This window comes from Terrapene carolina, unplaced genomic scaffold, assembly GCF_002925995.2.
Source record: "Terrapene carolina triunguis isolate 2854851 unplaced genomic scaffold, T_m_triunguis-2.0 Scaffold179, whole genome shotgun sequence".
Classification (NCBI taxonomy): domain Eukaryota; kingdom Metazoa; phylum Chordata; order Testudines; family Emydidae; genus Terrapene; species Terrapene triunguis.
Genome location: NW_020664530.1, coordinates 7295259 through 7304967, shown reverse-complemented (window position 1 = coordinate 7304967; position 9709 = coordinate 7295259). Strand labels below are relative to the sequence as shown.

The 9709-nt window shown below is 39.6% G+C and overlaps 1 protein-coding gene across 6 annotated transcripts in view; it reads left to right on the top strand.

Annotated features, from left to right (window-relative positions):
• LOC112121800 (histone-lysine N-methyltransferase EZH2) overlaps positions 1-8199 on the top strand; it is an 87554-nt gene extending 79355 nt beyond the window's left edge. For all 6 annotated transcript variants that reach the window (XM_026654060.2, XM_026654059.1, XM_026654062.1 and 3 more), the window contains 6 exons: positions 902-1080; positions 2017-2112; positions 4481-4562; positions 6037-6117; positions 6288-6372; positions 7885-8199. In XM_026654060.2, coding sequence (XP_026509845.1) covers positions 902-1080; positions 2017-2112; positions 4481-4562; positions 6037-6117; positions 6288-6372; positions 7885-7945 — 584 coding nt within the window. In that variant the 3' untranslated portion in view covers positions 7946-8199. The remainder of the gene's footprint in view (positions 1-901; positions 1081-2016; positions 2113-4480; positions 4563-6036; positions 6118-6287; positions 6373-7884) is intronic.
• Positions 8200-9709: the final 1510 nt, after the last annotated feature.

Genomic DNA, 9709 nt, shown 5'->3' with positions numbered 1-9709 from the left:
CCCCCTTTTTTTTTTTAAAGCATTATTTCAGGTTATGTCTAGGTGACCAGAACCATAAATGATGACATTACAAGAAAGGAGTGAAAGTGCTTTTTAGTTAGTCTGTTTACATTTCTTTGGTTGTCTTAACTCCTGTTTAACTTTAATGGCTAATTACACTTTGAATAGAGTCTTTATTATAAATTCAGCACCCTCACCCATTCAAGTAGGGAGTTAAAAGCTCAAAATAAATACTCTGCCTCCAAGTGGTCCTCCAACAAAACCAGGGAAAAAAAACACTTTGCCTTACTGATATTTCTAAGGTAAGAAACAAGGGCGTACACACACCATTAAGGAGCAGTGAGTTGGTTATTCTTGAATATAAGGCCTGTGTAAAGAAACTTACCATGCCTCTGTTTAAAGGAACAGTTTCAAAACTAGTGCATATGGTGAGCACTGCTTCATTCAGTAGAAGACTGCAGAGAAAATACTCTTAGGGTATGTCTACTCAGCCCATGGTAATGAGCCTCCTGGCCTAGGTCAACTGGCTCAGGCTAGTGCTCCAAAAATAGCTATATAGATAGTACTTGGAGGTTATGGCTGAGGCTGGAGCTCAGACTGTGGGGAACCCCCCCCCCCCCCCCAAAAAAAAAGGCTTCAGAGCCCAAGCTGCAATGTCAAAGTGCTGTCTACATCGCTATTTTTAGAGCACTAGCCTGAGTCTGTCAACCTGGGTGGGAGGCTCACAGCTGCAGGCTGCGTAGTCATACCCTGCCTGACACTGTTCACTTTGTATTAACCTTCAGTATTGGGGAATTGAGACATCTGGAGCAAGGAATCAATGTATTTTTGCTAAACTTTAGGACATGAACTGAGATTCTTTTTTCATGTTTACTTATTTGTTTTTCTTTTCTCTTTAAAGGCCAAAACAGGTTTCCTGGATGCCGCTGCAAAGCACAGTGCAACACTAAGCAGTGTCCATGCTATCTGGCTGTACGTGAATGTGATCCAGACCTCTGTCTGACATGTGGAGCAGCCGATCACTGGGACAGCAAAAATGTTTCTTGCAAGAACTGCAGCATTCAGAGGGGATCCAAAAAGGTGTATATGCTTACCTTTCTACACACACGCCTTCCCATCTCCACTGTTTTTGCCTTTTTACATCATGTGAACAATGAGGGGGGTGCCTAATATTGTTTTCATGCCAAAAAATCCCCAGTGCAATGGAGTTTGGACTCTGCTGTGGTTTTTGTGGCCAACAAAAAGAGAGACTAGCCTGAAAGGGAAAATGGTTTCCACCTACTTTGCCATTCACAGTTATGTGCTACTTGACTCCTCTTTGTACAGCTTATTATGCAACTTGTGCCACTATGGAATGGAACATCTACTGTTTTCTTCAATACTAACTTGTGTGCAAAATATGTAAACTTAAGCTGAGCATCACCTCTTGTAGGGTGAAAAAAATATGCATTTTAAAGCACTAGTTCATGGTTTCCATAATCAGCTTAATATTAAAGTGGTAAATATTGCAGTTGTACAAGCAGACTTTTGCAGTCTTAAAAATCTCTTAATTTACCAAGTATCGTGTTAGTCTGGATCTTTAAAAGCAGCAAAGAGTCCTGTGGCACCTTTTAAACAAGCTACCTTTAAACATGCATCCGAAGAAGTGGGTATTCACCCATGAAAGCTCATGCTCCTATACGTCTGTTAGTCTATAAGGTGCCACAGGACTCTTTGCTGCTTTTAATTTACCAAGTTTTTTTAATATTCTGATCTGGAGGCCTTTAGTACAGACAGATACAGTTTTGCATGTATCTTGTTACTTGGATTTGTAACCAAACAATTTCTACCCCGTGGCCACTTCTACCCTGGAATGTTTGTTTCATTAGCACTGTACCTGGTCTCCTTTATGTGCACCTTCTCCCCCCCCCACCCTCCCTTCCCAAATGTTAGTGACTATGTATGTTTATCATTTAAGCTGAACATTCCAGAAAACCCAAGTCAGATGATACGTTTCTTGTTTCTCCCCTTCTCTAGCATTTGCTGTTGGCACCTTCAGATGTGGCAGGCTGGGGAATTTTCATCAAAGATCCCGTACAGAAGAATGAATTCATCTCTGAGTACTGTGGTGAGGTAAGGAAAGATAGTACTTTCAAGTCAGTGGTTTTCAACCTTTTTTCATTTGCGGACCCCTCAAAAATTTCAAATGGAGGTGCGGACCTCTTAGGAAATCTTAAATAGTCCAAAGGACCACAGGTTGAAAACCACTGCTTCAAATGTATGTTTTAATCGTTGCAGCTGTACGTTGGCAAAAGAGTAAGAAATTTGTTTTTTATTCATAGATGTCTCACTAAAATATTCAAGGTCACTTTCTTCAGTGATGTATCAGTTTGTGACCTTGACTAATTATAAAGCAAAATTGGTTAAATAATGTCTCCAGGCGTGGGAACTAGCTTGTTTGTAGATTTAGTACCCTTTTGTGGAATAAAGGAATGTTATACAATAATTCACAGCAGGTTTCAAGGTCTTGGCATTGCCCAGAGAATAAAAGCTTCCCTAGCAGTATCAACCATGGATTCAGCTATGCATAGTAGATGCTACTTTTCCACTGGCAAGATTTTTTCATGACTTTTGGGTGCCTGTGAGGATGAGGCTGGAAGAGAGGATGGATCTAAAGCAGGGTTTCTCAAACTTCATTGCACCACGACCCGCTTCTAACAACAAAATTACTACATGTCCCCAGGATGGGGGACCCAAAGCCTGAGCCCACCAGAGCCCCGCCACCGTGGGCAGGGGGACCAAAGCCCAAGGGCTTCAGCCCCTGGCAGGGGGCCTGTAACCTGAGCCCCGCCCCCTGGGGCTGATGCCTCAGGCTTGGGCTTCGGTCCCAGGCCCCACCAGGTCTAATGCCAGCCCTGGTGACCCTGTTAGAACAGTCCTGACCCACTTTGGGGTCCCAACCCACAGTTTGAGAAACACTGATCTAAAGAGCAGTCCCAGTTAAAGCACATCTGGAGTTTCTTGCAAAATCATTTGACTGCCAGCATAAGACGCTGCCAAGATTCAGTAGGCAAGACTGCCCTCTCACCTGCCCCAAATGTAGATATCAGGCTGTGTGAAAGGGAGAACTAAGGCCCAGAAGTGAGTGTCCTGTACAGAGTGAATTGATTTAAATCAAAGCAACTTATATTGTCATTTTCAATCACAATATGATTAAATCATGTTGTGCATTTGTACGTTAGTTATTTTCCAAGTGAAAGGTTGATCCTTATTGGTTGGTAACTATTAAACATGTTGATTTGCGACTAAGTAGTCTTTACACTAAATTTGGTGCTTCTTTTTACTAACCAGGAGAATACACTATAGCTGTACATATTTATTTAAGCAGTTATGTAGCTTAACTTGCATTTAGATTTTTAATGTTTATTTTTAGAAAATGGTGAAGATGCATTTCTTCTTTACTAGATAATTAATTAACTTTTATATCAAGCTCTATTTTCAGATTTGATTAAAAATGCACAAAAGCAGCTTTAAATTTTTTTAAAATAGTTTTATTTAATCTTAAAAGTGTGCTGGATATGTAAGAGGAAAAAAATTACCAAAAGTTTATCAAAACATATTTTGTAGTTAAAACTGATTTATTAAAGGAAGTAATTATCTGTTAGTGAATTGTACTGATTGTTTCCCGTCGCCATGACCTTTAAGGTTTCAGAACTAGTAGATCTCATCCTCACACTTAGTTTTTATTCATAGATTGGAAGAGGAAAACAAGCTTTCCTGCTTTTTCAACTGTGAATGAACTAGTTGAATAAACTGAATCAAAGAAAATATTCTCTCTGAACCTGTAGAAGAGGCTATTGGTTTAGCACTTCAACAAATTGGTTCCAGATGCTTAGCCAGTGACTTCTACCAGTTCAGTGGTTTCACCTTTCTTAAAATGTGGCAGCAAACATGTACTGCTTAATATTATTTTATGTATTTAATTTAAATGATTATAAGCTTAGGCTTTAACATAAATTGTCTATTTCAAAATTAATTTTAAATGGGTTGAATTGAAAAAACTTGGGTTTTGATTTTTTTTTTAACGTTAAGTTTATATATCTTTAGAGAAACAGAATTATAAAATATGTCTTCCTTATAGGCTGAACTGATAGTGCTGTTTTGGGCTACTAAATAAGAGAGCCCTAGTTAATGTAACTTTGTATGGCTGAATTGGAAATGTCTCCAAGATGACAGCTATAGACTTTTATTCGTCTTGCAGTCATCGTCTTTGCATCCACCCAAAGAATAGCATAGTCTAAGACCACTTGTCAGCCTTAGCTGAAGTGTTAGTTTTCCTTGTCTTAATTCCACTTGCCGTATAAACTTCATTCCAGAATGGGAAAAGTTAGGATTCCAGTTATGATGGGCTTTAGATGTGGAACATGCTTGAGGCTGTAGGCTATTTCCATTACAAGCTGAAAAATAAGTGGCCTTTTTTTATATGTAATATTTCTTTCAGATTATTTCTCAGGATGAGGCAGACAGAAGAGGGAAGGTATATGACAAGTACATGTGCAGCTTTCTATTCAATCTGAATAATGGTACGTATGTCTAGCTATCGTTTTAATTGACACAACTAAGATTTTCAAAACCTCGATTTAGCTGCCACCTAACCCAGCAGGCACCTAAGTTTGTGCAGGTGGCATGAACAAAACTACCTAAGTTCTGCCACTGCTGAGTGGCCATGTTCACTTCTGGGTCCGGGTGTGATTCTCAGAGTAGGTGATCCCTGCCTATCTCACTTGCGGGGCCCGATCCAGGCATACCTACCACATTGGGCCTCATGTGCATGTAGAGTCCTCTGTAGCTGTCTTTTGTGAAAGGGTCTGTCCAAGAATCAGGTGCCTAAAAACCTTTGATAGATGGAGCTTAAGCCCCATCTCTTTCTTTAGCATTTCCTACTGCCTAGCTTAGGCCCCTCCCTGCTCAGCTTGCTGGCTTCTGAAAAATCAACTGCGGATTCTACGGGACAGCATGGTGCTTAAGTTAGGTGTCCCAATGCTCACTGTTGCACTGCCTAAATCGCTTTAATCTCCCATATGAGGAGAGATTAAAGAGGCTAGGACTCCTCAGCTTGGAAAAGAGGAGACTAAGGGGGGATATGATAGAGGTATATAAAATCATGAGTGATGTGGAGAAAGTGGATAAGGAAAAGTTATTTACTTATTCCCATAATACAAGAACTAGGGGTCACCAAATAAAATTAATAGGCAGCAGGTTTAAAACAAATACAAGGAAGTTCTTCTTCACGCAGCGCGATGTCAACTTGTGGAACTCCTTACCTGAGGAGGTTGTGAAGGCTAGGACTATAACAGCGTTTAAAAGAGAACTGGATAAATTCATGGTGGTTAAGTCCATTAATGGCTATTAGCCAGGATGGGTAAGGAATGGTGTCCCTAGCCTCTGTTTGTCAGAGGATGGAGATGGATGGCAGGAGAGAGTTCACTTGATCATTGCCTGTTGGTCCACTCCCTCTGGGGTACCTGGCATTGGCCACTGTCGGTAGACAGGATACTGGGCTAGATGGACCTTTGGTCTGACCTGATATGGCCGTTCTTATGTTCTTTGTGGATCTAGCCCGAAGTGCTGCAAAAAATTCATAAAGGAAGCTTTTTATATAAAGGTCAGCATATTTTAAAGAGCTTGTAGATCTGGAAAGAAAGATGAGATCCGTCTAATTTAGAAACATCATTGTACATCATTTGGGCAGGAGATGCATGGAGGTGGAATGTGTAAAGATTCTCAGCAGGTGGAAACATCAATTTTAGGACATTCAGAATGTTGTTTAACTACGCTGCCATGATATTTTAATATGGCAAATTGTTAGCCTTTCCTGAGGAAAAGTTAACATCGGAGAAGGTTTTTCAAAATTACTTTCACGTGTGAAGCTGAACACACTAAAGTTATAACCTGGCAGGTGCATAAAATAGGATATGTGCTGTACAGCATTTTCTCAGATGTGCTTAGAAAGCTCTTTAGAGGAAACCTGTTCTAACTGCTTACATTCTCTTCTAGATTTTGTGGTTGATGCAACACGCAAGGGTAACAAAATCCGATTTGCAAACCATTCAGTAAATCCCAACTGCTATGCAAAAGGTAATACCAGAAAAAGTAAATCTAGGATTAGTCTAACAATACATGAAGCATCATTATTGTAGAATGTTGAATACATGTTTAAGTGGTGGCAGAATGTGTAAATACAAATAAGTCATGCAAATATGAGCTAAGACCCTGACCGTATACTTTCTCTCTTTTTTTTTAAACAGTTATGATGGTTAATGGAGATCACAGAATAGGTATATTTGCTAAGAGAGCCATTCAGACTGGTGAAGAGCTGTTTTTTGACTACAGGTTGGTAGATTATAACAAGATCTTCATTCTAGGGCCACTGTGGCCAAGCCTGATTTTTTTTGTCACATTGAACCTTTAATATCTGAGATTTGATAATGTATTTAGATGTCTCACCTTTTACTGAAATCCATCTTTGGGTCTCAGCAGATTGCTTATGCCAGCAGTTGTCTTCATCACTCAAATGCTGGGATTTTGCTGGTGAAAGAGACAGCAATGCACTTGGGGCACGTCTGACTCTGAAACTCATAGGCACAGTCTAATTAGTCAGAACCTTGCACACTTGAAGCCCAGGCTTTATAGGGAGGAATATCACCATATGTACGGAAGAGACAAGGATGGAACAAGTAGCTGAACTTTATGTATTTTTTTCCTCCAAACAACGTATCCAAGTTTGCCAATTACAAAAGACCAGATCTACACTAGAACTTTTGCCAGTAAAATCTGTCAGGGGTGATTGAGACATTTTTATACTGGCATAAAAGTGCTTGTGATTTTTTTTTTTTTTTTTAAATTCCCAAGCAAAATAAAACATTTGTGCCACTGGTGCTTTTCTAGTATAGATTAGGCTTAAGTCTCCTGCTATAAACACACATGGAGCAAACAGCTGCTCCATTCATTGTCTAGTGCTGACTGCACACTGGGCCAGATTTTTAAAGATAGTTAGGCATTGCTCTGTTTAGTGTTGCAAAGCCTAAATGATTTCGACAGCTAAGTCCTGTATCCAAAAGTGACTTAAGAGTAGCTTTAAAAATCTGGCCCACAGTGATTGCCATTCATGGGAACACAGGACTGGAACAAACTTCCTGGGTCATCGAGTTCAGTCCCCTGCTATGACAGGCAACCCACCATCTGTCCTGTTTATATATTTATCAAATTAGTGCAAACCTGTTTCACTCCTCTGATGGTTAGAGACCATCTAATTTATTCAATTTATACTTAGCCTTGGAAGGGGTAGATTTTTATTGGCAAATTTCAGTAAACATTGTTTATATTTCCATCAGTCAAAATTTACAGATGGGCAAAGTGAGAAAAATGCTGCTTGAGAACTGGTTTGATTTCAAGATAATTATGTTGATATTCAAAGCTCTATAACAGTTAACACAAAGCAAACTATATGTGGTATTGTTCCTCCTCCTCTCTCCCCCCCAACTGAAATTTAAATTAAGTTTTTTAAAAAAAAGAGCTCCAAAATAAGCATTATCACCAGTTGAATGAAATTCCCCCAAGCCTATGCATACTGATTTCTACCCCCAAAGTCTCTGTTTTAACATGAATTGGGCTCTCACAACACTACTGCACTCTACCACCACCACCAAGGTTGTTCCTGTGTTTTCGTCTAGAGCAACAACTTAAATGCAAGGGCACAAAAGCAACAGAATTGTGTTCAACCTTTTATGTGATTAGTTCCCAATATCTTTGAGAGGCTCAGCCCCACTCCTCTTGAAGTTACTGATAGTGCTCAGCATGATACATATCAAATGAATAAAGTTGTATGTCTTTTCCCCCCCTCAGATACAGCCAGGCTGATGCACTGAAATATGTAGGCATTGAAAGAGAAATGGAAATCCCTTGATACCAGCTACCTCTACTTTTGAACAGCTGCCTTATCTCCAGGAATTTTCTAGTACTGTGGGCAATTTTAGAAAAATGATGCAATTTGAAATTCTGAATTTGCAAAGTACTGTAACAATAATTTATAGTAAATTTCAAAATCAACTTTTTATTGCCTTCTCACCAGCTGCAAAGTGTTTTGTACCAATGAACTTTTGCAATAATGCGGTGTGGTACATTTTTCAACCTTGAATAAAGGATACTTGAACTTCTTCATTTTGAGTGTATTTGAGCTATAATGGTGGTTCTAAGCAGTTAAAATAACTTGGTATATAAGGAATCTCTTGAGGGTACACAGTGCACTTAAAATCACACTTGTTGCTGCTTTTACCTTCTGTGTGGGACTTTCACACCATCAGCTGAGCAGTAAGCACAGGAAGACCGAATTAATGCAAAAACAAATCCACAAGGGGCTTTAAAGGATAAGTTAGTACCTGAACCTTGGTATTCACTTAAAAACTTCCAACTTGAAAATTAATCAGTTCAAATTGGGGCAGGCACAGACCCTTTCTCTAAACTGTATGTGGGGGCAACTTAATTGCCCTGAGTGACATTCAGCTAAGTTAGTCCAAGTTAAAGGTGTGCATTTAAAGTTTAGTTAAACTACACCTGTGTGGCGGCTGTTAAGCCTGAATTAAGGTTACTTTAGTTCTTACCTTACAACTTTTTCCCTTTGGAAGTGAATTAAATATGGAACAGTCTTTCACTCTGACCTAGTGCTTTAGGGCAGTGGCTCTCAACTTTTCCAGACTACCGTACCCCTTTCAGGAGTCTAATTTGTCTTGCATACCCCCCAAGTTGCACCTCACTTAAACTATTTGCTCACAAAATCATAATACAAGTCTCTCAGTACACTATTACTGAAAAATTGCTTACTTTCTCAATTATAAATCAAATCAATTGGAATAAATATTATACTTCTATTTCAGTGTGTAATATATAAACAAGTCATTGTTTCTATTGACTTCACTAGTGCTTTTTATGTAGCCTGTTGTAAAACTAGGCAAATGTCTAGATGAGTTGATGTACTCCCAGGGGCATGAGAACCACTGTTTTAGGGTATACTAGAGCCCATTGGCCTCCGCATACTAATACCTGCAAGTCTGAACTGGATTGATTTAAAGTGGCTTGTTTTTTTATAATAGTCCTACCTGATCCTGGCTGATTTACTACTGCACAGCCATCAAGTTTGCCAAAACAAAATACCTTTGAAAACAGGACAGCGCACACATTATGGAACTCAGCTGTACATAGAGAACTGATTGAAAGTTTGCAAGGGAACCGTTTTCCACTGGAAAATGCTGATTTGATTAAATCTAAATATATTGATCTTGTCAGTAACTTCCTACAAAAGTTGACATTTCACTAAGGTTCAAAATGAAACCTTTAAGGAAGGTCAAAACCAACTATTGTCAGTATATTATATTTTATTCTGTCCTTTAATTCCCAGATTCATCCTCCTTCAGTTGCAATAGCTGCTATTGCCAACCAGACATGCCAAACCTGGGGGGGGGGGGACCAAAAAAAGGGGGGGTGTTTTCGTGTAGCTTTTTTTTTTTTTTTCTGGCTCCGGGCAAGCAAGGGCAGGGAGAGCGTCAGGGGTGCGCAGCAGGCCTGTCCCAGACTGCACCCTGGGGGATCTAGGCAGAGTGTTGGGGTTCTTAGGGATTGACTTGTTTTGAAATGGGAGTAGCTTGATTTTTGGTTTAGTGTGAAAGTCAGGGTG